Source organism: Rattus norvegicus, chromosome 1 (assembly GCF_021556685.1).
Source record: "Rattus norvegicus strain SHRSP/BbbUtx chromosome 1, alternate assembly SHRSP_T2T, whole genome shotgun sequence".
NCBI lineage: Eukaryota > Metazoa > Chordata > Mammalia > Rodentia > Muridae > Rattus > Rattus norvegicus.
The window spans coordinates 210,140,159-210,154,030 of record NC_141534.1 but is presented as its reverse complement, the minus strand read 5'-3'; the positions used below and the strand labels follow the sequence as shown (position 1 = coordinate 210,154,030).

The following is a 13,872-nucleotide window of genomic DNA, read 5'->3' as shown; positions in this document are numbered from 1 at the left end:
AAAAAAAAAAAAAAAAAAAGAATAAAGTAGCCCAAGTTTTCCCCTTTAAAGACTGAAGAAAAATAAGGCAAACCCAAAGTACACAGAAAACAGTAATAGATCCTGGGCCACAGCTTGTCTCAGTCAGGGTTTCTATTACTGCGGCCAAACACCATCGCCAAAAAGCAAGTTGAAGAGAAAAGGGTTGATTGGGCTCACACTTTCAGATTACAATCACTGAGGAAGTCAGGGCAGGAACTCAAGCAGGGCTGGAACCTGGAAGCAGGAGCTGATGCAGAGGCTATAGGAGGAGTGCTGTGTACTGGCCTGTTTCCCAGGGATGGCATCACCCACAGTGGGCTAGGCACTCCTCCAATGATCACTAATTGAAAAAAATGCCCTACAGCTGGATCTCATGGAGGCATTTCCTCAACTGAGGCACAGCTAATGAATCTGAAATCAAACACATCAATAAAAGTAATAATCATAATGATGATGATAAGGAAATAAAGACAATTCATTGAACTGATCAATAAAACTGGCAAGTTTTAACCAGAATGACCAAGAAGAAAGGAGAATAGTCATCAGTGTGGGAAGGAAGGCATGTATATTGTTGGCTCATATACTTGGTGTCTTAGAAGAAGCAGATTCATCCACAACCTAAAAGACTCCACTGCCGAACCTCACTCAAAGAGAAGCACAAAAGCTTAAAAGTTCTGTCATTATTTTAAGAATTGGATTTCTAGGGCTGGTGACAATGGCTCCGCAAGTGAAAGCACTTGTTGCCAAGCCAGGGCCAGCCACACACAGTGGAAGGAGAGAACCAACTTCTCTGACCTCCACATATGCGCCACGATACATAATGCACTGCCCCACCCCCAACACACACACAGACACACACACACACACACACACAGACACATACACAGACACACACACAGACACACACACACACACCAAATTAAAAATAAAGAGGCTGCCTGCAAACCTTCCCTCCGTCTTCTCAATCTTTATTCCCTCAGACCCAGTTCTCAAGCTTGCCCCTAGCCCTGCAACAGAATATCAGCTGCAGCTTCTCCTCTCCCAGTTCTTGCCTCCTGTGGATAAGGTCACAGGCCATAGCTTGGTCCTTTCCACTCCCTCCCCTACCTTCCCTCCCCAGCTCATTGCTGTGATCCAGCCTCAGACTGAGCAGGCACTTCTTGCTCAACAACAGCCACATCTGTCAGAAAACCAGGCAGGCTGCCTATGGGCCTTCTCACTCTCTCTGCATCCCTAGACCCAATGCTCAGGGTTGCCCTTAACACTGCCATAGAGCACCTCCCATTTCCCCCCTGGCTTCCCCTTCCTCCAACCTCCAGCCCCAGCAAGCATTCCCAATGAGCACACCAACTGAGCAGTTGAGTAAAACAGGCAACACACAGCCAATTTTCTCTGCAAATCCACAGAAAAAATAGAAACCAAGGAACAAAACATCCACTCAACAAAGACAAACCCAGAAATCAGCACCTAGACCTATCTATGATCACCCCAAATCCAGATGCCCAGATGCCAACCTAAGAACAAAGTGTTAACAGCCAGGGCAATATGACCTCACCAGAAGCCAGGCCTCTATCACAACAGGCCCTGAATACTCCAACATAGTTGAAGCACAAGAACAAAGACCTTAAAACCAACTATATGAAGATGATAAAGGTCCTTCAAGAGGAAATTAATAAATCCTTTAAATACATTCAGGAAAAAACAAACAAACAACTGGAAGAAATGAATAAACCCTTAAAGAAACCCAGGAAAAAACAAACAGTGAAAGGAAATGAATTAAATTGTTCAAGACATGAAAATTGAAATAAAAGCAATAAAGAAAACAAGCTGAGGAAATTCTGGAAATGAAAAATGTAGAAATGAGAACAGGAACCACAGAGGCAAGCTGTACCATCAGAATACAAGAGAGAATCTCAGGCATTGAAGATACAATAGAAGAAATGGATACATCAGTCAAAGAAATGTTAAATCTAATAATTACCTGACACAAAACATCTAGGAAATCTGGGACACTGTGAAAAGACCAAACAAACCTAAGAATAATAAAAATGGAGGAAAGAGAAGGATTCCAGCTCAAAGGCCCCAAAATTATTTTCAACAAAATCATAGAAGAAAAATTTCCTAACCTAAAGAAGATAGAATAGGCATACAGAACATAAAATAGATTGGACAAGAAAATAAGGTCCCCATGCCATATAGTAATCAAAACACCAAATAGACAGACCAAAGAACGAACATTAAAAGCTACAAAGGAAAAAAGACCAAATAATAATAATGGCAAACCTATTAGATTTACATCTGACTTCTCAATGGAGACTCTAAAAGCTAGAAGGGCCTAGACAGATGTGCTTCAGACTCTAAGAGACCACAGATTCTAGCCCAGACTATTATACCCAGCAAAACTTATTTACTTACTTTCGATCCTTTCCCCCAACTCTTCCATGAGAGTCCCTGACCTTTGTCCAGTGTTTGGCTGTGGGTATCTTCATCTGATTCAATCAGCTCCAACAAAACTTTCAATCACTATAGATGAAGAAAATAAGATATTCTATGATAAAGTCAAATTTAAACAATACTGTGATGGTTTCTATATGCTTGGCCCAAGGCATGGGACTATTAGAAGGTGTAGCTCTGTTTGGAGTAGGTGTGTCACAGTGAGTGTGGGCTATAAGACCCTCACCCTAGCTGCCTGGAAGTCAGTATTCCACTAGCAGCCTTCAGATGAAGATGTAGAATTCTCAGCTTCTCCTGCACCATGCCTACCTGGATGCTGCCATGTTTCCATCTTGATGATAATGAACTGAATCTATGAACCTGTAAACCAGCTCCTATTAAATTTTGTTCTTATAAGAGTTGCCTTGGTCATGGTATCTGTTCACAGTAGTAAAACCCTAACTAAGACAAATACCTATCTACAAGTTTAGCCCTACAGAAAGTGCTAGAAGGAAAAAAAAATCCAAACCAAGGAGATAAACTACAGCTACAGAAACACAGGAAATAAATAATCTCATATCAACAAAACCAAAAGAAGGGAAGCACACACAAACTCACCCACAGACCACTCCACTACCATCACCACCACCACCAACAACAACAACAAAATAACAGGAATTAACAATCATTGGCAATTGATATTAATAAATATCAATGGAATTAACTCCCCAATTAAAAAACACAGATTAACAGAATGAATGTGAAAACAGGATCCATTCTTTCTATCCTTCTGTTGCAGCCAAGAAATATACCTCAACATCAAGGATAGATGTTGCCCAAGGTAAAGGGGTATAAAAGCAAATGGACCTAAGAAGCAAACTGGTATAGCCATTTTAATATCTAACAAAATAGATCTCAAACCAAAATAAATCAAGAGGTGTGGAAGAGACTACATGCTCATCAAAGTAAAAATCCACCAAGATGACATTTCAATTCTTAACATCTATGCTTAAAACACAAGGGCACCCATTTTTGTAAAAGAAACATTATTACACCTTAATCATATTGGCCTTTATAAACACTGATAGTTGAAGACTTCAGTAGCTACCCCACTCTCACCAATAAAAACAAATTAAACAGAGAAATATTGGAGATAACTAATGTTATTTACCAAAGGAACCTGACATGTTTACAGAATATTTCACCCAATCACAAAAGAATATGCCTTCTTGGGGCTGGGGATTTAGCTCAGTGGTAGAGCGCTTACCTAGGAAGCGCAAGGCCCTGGGTTCGGTCCCCAGCTCCGAAAAAAAAAGAACCAAAAAAAAAAAAGAATATGCCTTCTTCTCAGCACATATTCAGACACAAAGTAAGTTTCAACAGATTAAAGAAAAAAAAAAAGGAAAAAACTCCCAAGAGCTCTAGAACAAAATGAAGTAAGCATATCCAGGAGAAGTAGACAGCAAGAAATAAATAAAGGACTGAAATCAGTAAAAACAGAAACAAAAACAACAATACGAAGAATCAATAAAACAAAGAGTTGGTTCTCTGAGAAAATTGACAAGATAGACAAACCCTTATCCAAACTAAAAGATGGAGGGAAAATATCCAAATTAATAAAATCAGAAATGAAAAGGGGGCCCTAACAACAGACACCAAGGAAACGCAGAGAACCATAAGGACATAATGTAAAACTTGTATTTCAAAACCAAAAAAAGAAAAGAGAAGAAAAGAAAACTGGTGGTGGTGGCACATGCCTTTAATCCCAGCATCTCTGAGGTCAAGACCAGCCTGGTCTACAAAACAAGTTCCAGGACAGATAGGGCTGATACACAGAGAAACCCTGCCTTGGGAAAAGCAAAAACAACAAAACAAAACAAAAACTGAACTCCACCAAATTAGACAATGTAGAAGAAATGGATAATTTTCTCAATAGGTACCACTTACCAAAAAATCAAAATTAGATAAACAACTTAAATAGACCTATAACTCCTAGTGAAATGTCTCCAACTCCTTTAAATCTATTAAATGCAACACATTTCTTCCTATTGATAGTGTATTGATTGTATTGATAGTATTTAATATTGATAGTATTGAACGGTATTTAATAGTGTTGATAGTGATGGTATTGAAGCCAGAAGCCTCAAACCATACTAATGACTCATTGTAATCAACATTTGGAAGTAAAGCTATTTGAGCAAAAGTGTACACCGTGTGATGCACAGCTTGCACAGCAAGATTCGTCTTTGGTGGGTTTTTGAGCTTTTGGGGTTTTGAGGGGAGGGGTTTCAAGGGTGGAAGGTAGACATGGAAGGATAGGGAGGTGAATGGGATTGTTGTGGATGTGTGAAATTCCTAAAGAATCAATAAAAAGTTTTTAAAAAAAAATGACACCTTGAAATGTTTCAGCCAAATGGATGGAAGGAAATTGTGATGGTTTGCATATGCTTGGGCTGGGGAGTGGGACTATTGGGAGGTGTGGCCTTGATGTAGTAGGTGTGTCACTGTGGGTGTGGGCTTTAATACCCTAGTCCTAGCTGCCTGAAAGTGAGTCTTCCACTAGCAGCCTCAGATGAAGATGTAGAACTCTCAGTTCTGCCTACACCATGCCTGCCTAGATGCTGCCGTGCTCCTACCTTGATGATACTGGACTGAATCTCTGAACCTGTAAGCCAGCCCCAATTAAATGTTGTCCTTATAAGAGTTGCCTTGGGCTGGAGAGATGGCTCAGCGGTTAAGAGCACCCGACTGCTCTTCCAGAGGTCATGAGTTCAATTCCCAGCAACCACATGGTGGCTCACAACCATCTGTAAAGAGATCCGATGCCCTCTTCTGGTGTGTCTGAAGACAGTTACAGTGTACTTATATATAATAAAATAAATCTTTAAAAAAAAAAATAAGAGTTGCCTTGGTAATGATGTCTGTTCACAGCAGTAAACCCTGACTAAGGCAGAAATAAAATCATCCTGAGTAAAGTAACCCAGACCCAGAAAGACAAATATGGTACGTATTCAATTATAAGTGATATTAGCTGTTAAGTAAATGATAACCAAGCTACAATCCACAGACCTAGAGAGACTAAGCAAAGAGGGAGCCTCTAGGGGGATGCATGGACCTCCCTAGGAAGGGGAAATGGAATAAATCTTCCAGATGGACTGGGGGGGTGGATAGGGATAGGAGCAAGAGGGAGCAGGTGAGGGAGTGAGAGAGTGTGGGCAAAGACACCTGGAACTGGGGAGTACTGGGGCACGTGAAAACTTAGTACAATGGAAACTACCAGGAATCAATGGCAGTGACCCTGGTGAGGTCTTCTAGTAGAGGACAATACAGAGTCTGAACTGGCCATCTTTTGTAGCCAAGCAAGGCTTCCAATCATGGGACCAGGTTACATTCAGTTGAATTTTTGGCCGAGGGGGTCCCGTGGATAACCCTAAACAACCCGGGCTGATGCTAAGACAGAAAATTGCTCTCTGAACTGGCATTGCTAAGGACAACATCCACAAACTCACTCCACATAGAGAGGTGGAGTTGGTTCCTGCATGAAGCCTTCACCCTTACATGCTAGCCTTGGCTGTGAGAGGATACTCTGCAGGCTACGAAAAGAAAATCCTAGACACCAGCTATCTTAGTTAAGGTTTTATTGCTGTGAAGAGACACCACAACCAAGGCAACTCTTATAGAGGAAAACATTTAATTGGGGCTGGCTTACAGTTTCAGAGGTTCAGTCCATTATCATCACACCAGGAGCATAAATAATGGCGTTCAGGCAGCCATGGTGCTGGAGAAGCCTAGAAGTCTACATCTTAATCCACAGGAAATGGAAAGAGACCGCATGCCACACTGGGCATAGCTTGAGCATAGGAGACCCCAAAGCCCACCCTCACAGTGACACAATTCCTCCAACAAGGCCACACCTCCTAATAGTGTCATTCCCTATGGGCCAAGCATTCCAAATACATGAAGTTTACTCAAACCACCACACCAACACAGCCACAAAACCCTTGACCTACAATCTGTCCTGCCTGCAAAGTGTGCTGGGGGCAACGGTGGCCCAGAACTTGTGGGAGTGGGCAACTGATGTTTGGTTTAACTTGAGGCCCGCTGCATGAAAGGAGCCCACGCCATATACTGCCTGGATGACTAGGAACTTGAAATCCGATAGCCTAGAGACCTAGAATAGAACCAAACATGACTGGGGAAAAAAAACACTCATAGAGGGGGAGAACGGGTTAGGGGCATTGCGGTGCCTTGTCCAGTCATCATCAGAGAGGTTTCCTCCTGTGGCGGATGGCAGTGAGTACAGAGACCCACAGCCAGATGTTATGGTGAGAGGGACTCTAAATTGGAGCTCTCCATCAGGTCACTTCTCCTAGGAGATTGGCGGATGTAGAGATAATGTTTATAAGCTCTGTGTGAAGATGTGTCTCTGCCCTTCCTTGCCTGCTCTTAGCTTGCTGTTCTGTGGGACGCCTAGCAATGGAGCAGGTGTGTCTCTGACTCTTTTGCCTGTTCTTGGGACTCTTTTCCTCTTATTGGGTTGCCTTGTCTGTTCTCAATATTAGAGCATTTGCTTGTTCCTATTTGCATACTCCTGTTTGGCTGTGGTCTCTTGGAGACCTGCTCAGGAAATGGGTGGGTGGCAGATCTGGAGGAGAGGGGGAATGGGGAGGGGTTGCTGAAATGGGTGTAGGGGGTAAAAACTGTGGTCAGGGTGTGTTGTATGAAAGAATATATTTCCAGTAAAAAATTGTTTTTGAAGAATAAAAAAAAACAAAGAAATTGGATGCTTAGATGTTTGTTTATTTGGATGGTTGGTTTGTTTTGATTTTTGGGACACATTTTCTGTGTGTAGCCCTAGCTGTCCCAGAACTCACTCTGTAGACCAGGCTAGCTCGAATATCTGCCTGCCTCTCTGCCTTCTGAGTCCAGCTGAAATCAGTTTTCTAAGTAAAATGTTTCCAAAAATGTAACAGAGTGGTTTTAGTGAGTTTACCAATAATTTCTAACCTTTTCAGAAAATTGAATAGGAGGGGAACTTCCAGACTCATCCTCTGAACATTGAGTTCCAAAGAGTTGCAGAAGGAAGAAGGAAAGTGTGCTCGTGTCTTTGGAACCCAGGGAGGGAGACACGGCTTAGTAGTTAAGAGTGCTTACTGCTCTTGCAGAGAACCCAAGTTCAGTTCCCAGCACCCATGTCAGAAGTCTCGAAATCAATTGTTTAAGTCTAGTTTCCGGAGATCTGATGCCCTCTTGTGGACTCTCTGTGCAACTACACTCATGTAAACGTGGCACACAATTTAATAATAATGAGTTACAGTAATACTAATCATAAGGCCGAAGAGACCGCTCGGCAGTGAAAGATGCTTGCTGCTCTTCCAGAGGCTCTCAGTTCACTTCCCAGCACCGATCTCAGGAAGCTCACAGCTGCCTCTAACTCCAGCTCCCGGAGAGCAACACCCTCCAAATCTGGCCTCCAAAATGCGCTGCATTCCTGTGCACACACAAACACACACACAAACACACACACACACACACACACACACACACACACACACACACACACACACATAATTAAAATTTTTAAATTTTAAAACAGAATACCACAGCAGTGGCAGTTGCAGAGAAGAACTACTCCTCGAAAAATTAGTAAGTTGAAGTCTAAAGGAAAATGGCTTATTTGCATAAACAGGAAATCTCGCCCCTTCCACTGCTCCACTGCAGTCTTTATTGTGGTGATGTGCACCCATACATCGAATCCCTTGTGCCGCCTAGTGAAGGCAGCCATTCTAGTTTCTTCTGTGAGTACGGACTAGACTTGGTGACCTCCAGAGACGGGGAAACACTTCATTTTATGATGAGAAAGGCTGGACAGCCAGAGCACCAGCAGGTCCAGCAGGTCCAGCAGGCCCAGCAGGCCCAGCAAGCCCAGCAGACCCAGCAAGCCCAGCAGACCCAGCAGGCCCAGCAGGCCCAGCAGGCCCAGCAAGCCCAGCAGGTCCAGCAGGTCCAGCAGGCCCAGCAGGCCCAGCAGACCCAGCAGGCCCAGCAGGTCCAGCAGACCCAGCAGGCCTAGCTAGAGCCTCTGTACAACACGCAGGCAACTTGGCCTGCGAGAGTGTCTCCTCTCCTCGGCCGTTTTTACCTTGTACATGACCTTAAAGAAGGACTGCGTAAATGCTAACTTCATGAGCCTCTGTGTCCTCCTCCTCCCTCCAGGAAGAAGTATTTCCCTTCGGAAGACATAGGCACTTTCCTACTTAGAGATATTATCACTGTGATGAGAAAGTAGGAGCAAAAGCAAGATGGGGAGGAAAGGGCTTATTTAGCTTACACTCCCACCTCACAGTCCTCACTGAAGGAAGTCAGGACGACGGGAACTCAAGCAGAGCTGGAACCTAGACATGTGAGCTGGTAGACATGCGCTGGCGGGGTTCTGCTTACTGGCTTATTCATCATGGCTTGCTTGGTCTGCATATTATAAAAGCCAGGTCCAACATCCCAGGGATGGCACCACCCATCATAGGCTGTGCCCTCCCACATCAATCACTAAGAAAATGCCCTACAACTGGATCTTACGAAGGCATTTTCTTAATCAGCGTTAGCTCCTTTGTTTCAAGTTAGCATAAAATTAGACCTGACAGTTACACAGCAGATCCTATTGAAAATAGGATGCTTTTACCGGTGAAGAGAGTGAGGTGGTCCAAAGACCAGAGCCGTAGGTGACAGGATGCAGAGAACATGAGTCAGAGGTTCGAGGGGTACAGCCATAAGGAATGGTGGTTTGAATGGGTGGCCCCCATAGGCTTGTCTGTTTAAATGCTTAGACCAAAAGGAATGGCGCTATTAGAAGGTATAGCCTTCAAGGATGGGCCTGGCTTTGTTGAGGGAAGGATGGCAGGCTGTAGGTGGGCTTTAAGGTCTCACATATGCTCAAGTGTGACCAGTGTGACATAGCCACCTGCTGCTTCCTGCAGATCAAGATGTAGAACACTAGCTCCTTCTCAGCACCGTATCAGCCCACATACCTCTGTGTTTCCTGCCATGACAATGATGGACGAGACCTCTGAACTGTAAGCCAGCCCCAACTAAATATTTTTCCTCTATAAGAGTTGCCTCAGTCATGGTGTCTCTTCACAGCAACAAGAATCCTAAGTGAGACACAAAGGGATACCAAGGGAAGCCTGGAACCACCAGAAACCAGAAAAGACTTGAAATATAGCATTATCGACACCTTGGCATTTCACTTCTGGCCTCCAGGATAGGGGAAGAATATAATTCTGTTGTTTCATTAGCCCAGGGTTTGGTCATTTGTTTATACCTGGCCTCCCTAGGTCTCAGAAGTAGAACAGGCATGTCCCTCTACATGTGCTCCTGTCAAGAGAGTGACAGCTGGATAAAGAGGACTGGGTCAACAGGGGACACACACGGAAGCATGTGTGGGTGATCAGGCTGTGTTCAGCTCCTTCAGCTGGGAGGAAAACGTGAGCTTGGAGTATAGTACAAGGACACCACTCCATCCTGGAGTAAGACAGCCTGCCAGCATCCAGGTGGAGGTCCTGCCCCAGCAAGGGTGGATGCTGGGAGCTGACAGCCTGGGCACTATCTGTACAACATGGCACCTGTCAGGTTGCCTTCTGCCAAGAGAAGTCTGAGAAAAACTTGAACTTCCATTTTGGAGGCCATTTCCAGGAAATTCTATCAAGAGTGGCAAATGAAAACAAACAAGATTTCCCTGGGGGAAATAACACAAACAGGAATTAGGAAGTGAGCACATGCAGCCTCCCAGCTGACCTGAGCAGGGATATAAAAGCCCCAGGCTCAGGAGCCTCCAATCTACACATCTTCCCTCTCCATCTGCTCCTCTGATCTACTCCTCCCTCAAACCAATACCAGAACCATGACCTGCTGTGGCTGTTCAGGAGGCTGTGGCTCCAGCTGTGGGGGCTGTGGCTCCAGCTGTGGGGGCTGTGGCTCCAGCTGTGGGGGCTGTGGCTCCAGCTGTGGGGGCTGTGGCTCCAGCTGTGGGGGCTGTGGCTCCTGCTGCTGCAAGCCTGTGTGCTGCTGTGTGCCTGTCTGTTCTTGTTCCAGCTGTGGGGGCTGCAAGGGAGGCTGTGGCTCCTGTGGGGGCTGTGGCTCCTGTGGAGGCTGTAAGGGAGGCTGTGGCTCCTGTGGAGGCTGCAAGGGAGGCTGTGGCTCCTGTGGGGGCTGTGGCTCCTGTGGAGGCTGCAAGGGAGGCTGTGGCTCCTGTGGGGGCTGCAAGGGAGGCTGTGGCTCCTGTGGGGGCTGTGGTTCCTGTGGAGGCTGCAAGGGAGGCTGTGGCTCCTGTGGAGGCTGTAAGGGAGGCTGTGGCTCCTGTGGAGGCTGCAAGGGAGGCTGTGGCTCCTGTGGAGGCTGTGGCTCCTGTGGAGGCTGCAAGGGAGGCTGTGGCTCCTGTGGGGGCTGTGGCTCCTGTGGAGGCTGCAAGGGAGGCTGTGGCTCCTGTGGGGGCTGCAAGGGAGGCTGTGGCTCCTGTGGGGGCTGTGGTTCCTGTGGAGGCTGCAAGGGAGGCTGTGGCTCCTGTGGAGGCTGTAAGGGAGGCTGTGGCTCCTGTGGAGGCTGCAAGGGAGGCTGTGGCTCCTGTGGGGGCTGTGGCTCCTGTGGAGGCTGCAAGGGAGGCTGTGGCTCCTGTGAGGGCTGCAAGGGAGGCTGTGGCTCCTGTGGGGGCTGTGGTTCCTGTGGAGGCTGCAAGGGAGGCTGTGGCTCCTGTGGAGGCTGTAAGGGAGGCTGTGGCTCCTGTGGAGGCTGCAAGGGAGGCTGTGGCTCCTGTGGGGGCTGTGGCTCCTGTGGAGGCTGCAAGGGAGGCTGTGGCTCCTGTGGGGGCTGTGGCTCCTGTGGGGGCTGCCAGTCCAGCTGCTGTCAGTCCAGCTGCTGCAAGCCCTGCTGCAGTCAGTCCAGCTGCTGTGCCCCTGTGTGCTGCCAGTGTAAGATCTGAGAGTTTCCAGGAAGCACGTCTACTATTCCTTTACTTCTGAAGCCTGTCTTCTTTGGAAGCCGTGGGGTAACAGTGATGTTCCTCCTCAGGTTCAAGGCGTCCTTCTCCAGTCCTTGATGGGAAGGAACAAATCACTGCCCTGATGCTTCCCTGAAAGATTCAGGTTGTAACTTAGTCCCCACATTCTTTAACCTCTCTTTCCCACATTCCCTACTATGTCTACGCAGGCTTTTCCAGCATCACAATGAGTCTGTGAAGTTCTGAAATGTATCCAAGATCTATTCAATAAATCCTCTCCCCACTATCCTCTGTCTCAGAGTGTTGTCTCATTGTTAAAGTGATCATCTTCCCCATATCCCCTTCCCTAATAGGTGGATGCCATCCACACCAAGCTATCACCATGCATAACACATGTTATGATGTGTGGTGCACATGGACTGAGTCAATGTATAGAGAAGGCACAGTTCCTAAGTGTGAAGGGCATCAGAATAGGATCAGGGGTGCTGACTTTCACCAACAGAGGTAAGTCTATCAGTGGGCGGAGTCCTTTGTGTAGGACTGTGTTGAGTAAGGGGTCTAATCAGTCTGTGTGCTCATGGTGCACAGGAATGAGGATCAGACCCAAGACATGAAGTAGGACTGAGCACACCCTCTTTGCGGAGAGGCTAAGGGAAGCAAACATGAAACTGTGTCACATCAGAGAAAAGTGGAGAGTGAGATCTGGGGAGGTTCTGTGGCAGTTTGAAGGAAACTGTCCCCTGTGTGCTCAGATGTTTGAATGTTTGTTTCCCATTTGATGGCACTGTTTTGGGAGGCTTAGGAGGTGTGGTCTTACTGGAGGAAGTACACTACTGGGCAACTTTGAGGTTTGATAGTATGTGTGTGGGGGGTTGTTGGTGTTTGTGTTTTTTTGTTGTTGTTGTTTCTTTTGGTTTGCTTTGCTTTTTCTCTGTGTAACCCTGACTGTCCTGGAACTCACTGATATACAAGGCTAGCCTCAAATTCACAGAGGTCTGCCTGGTTTTGCCTCCTGAACACTTGGACTTTGAGGTTGGAATATTACTCAGCTATCAAAAACAATGACTTTATGAAATTCATAGGCAAATGGATGGAACTGGAAAATATCATCCTGAGTGAGGTAACCCAATCACAGAAAAACACACATGGTATGCGCTCATTGATAAGTGGATATTAGCCCAAATGCTTGAATTACCCTAGATGCCTAGAACAAACGAAACTCAAGACGGATGATCAAAATGTGAATGCTTCACTCCTTCTTTAAAAGGGGAACAAGAATACCATTGGGAGGGAATAGGGAGGCAAAGTTTAGAACAGAGACTGAAGGAACACCCATTCAGAGCCTGCCCCACATGTGACCCATGCATATACAGCCACCCAATTAGACAAGATGGATGAAGCAAAGAAGTGCAGGCCAACAGGAACTGGATGTAGATCTCTCCTGAGAGACACAGCCAGAATACAGCAAATACAGAGGCGAATGCCAGCAGCAAACCACTGAACTGAGAATAGGACTCCCGTTGAAGGAATCAGAGAAAGGACTTGAAGAGCTTGAAGGGGCTCGAGACCCCAAAAGTACAACAATGTCAAGCAACCAGAGCTTCCAGGGACTAAGCCACTACCCAAAGACTATACATGGACTAACCCTGGGCTCCAACCTCATAGGTAGCAATGAATATCCTAGTAAGAGCACCAGTGGAAGGGGAAGCCCTTAGTCTTGCTAAGACTGAACACCTAGTGAACGTGATTGTTGTGGGGAGGGTGGTAATGAGGGGAGGGTGGGGAGGGGAACAACCATAAAGAAGGGGAGGGGGAAGGATTAGGGGGATGCTGGCATGGAAACCAGGAAAGGGAATAACATTTGAAATGTAAATAAGAAATACCCAATTTAATAAAGATGGGGGGGGAAGCAAATTCTACCCCCCCCAAAAAAATAAATAATATAGCTTCAATCCTAGCTTGCTCTCTCTATTGCTTGTGATTCAAGATGGGAGCACTAGGCTCTCTGCTCCAGCCTGCTGCCTTGCCTCTGCATCTTGATAGACTCCTGTCCCTCTGGAACTGTGAGTCCAAATAAACTGTTCCTTCTGTAAAGTTGCCTTGGTCATGAGTGTAATCACAGCAACAGACAGGTAATCCACACAGGTACTCCAAACTCTCAGTCGTCAGAGCAATGCACATCAAAACCACAGAGGGAGGCTTGTTCTCACCTCCTCAGATGACTGCTGGCCAAACGGAAAGAGGTCAAGCATTGTCAAGGAGCAGTCAGAGCCTTGTGCATGGCTGATGAGGACGAAAAGCTAGACAAGCCACTTTAACAGGCAACTGGACTCTTTCCAAGTGCTAAGTTCAGAACGTAACTTCAGAACCTGGTGATCAACTCTTGGGTGTTTACCAAAAAGAGCTAAAGATACACATCGCCTAAGAAC

General features: G+C 46.0%; 1 protein-coding gene across 1 annotated transcript; it reads left to right on the top strand.

Annotated features, from left to right (window-relative positions):
• Positions 1-10,287: 10,287 nt before the first annotated feature.
• Krtap5-2 (keratin associated protein 5-2) lies at positions 10,288-11,734 on the top strand. Its single transcript, NM_001447371.1, is given in 1 exon segment — positions 10,288-11,734. A coding segment is annotated over 1 exon segment (1,074 nt). The 5' UTR covers positions 10,288-10,351; the 3' UTR covers positions 11,426-11,734.
• The last annotated feature ends 2,138 nt before the right edge of the window (positions 11,735-13,872 follow it).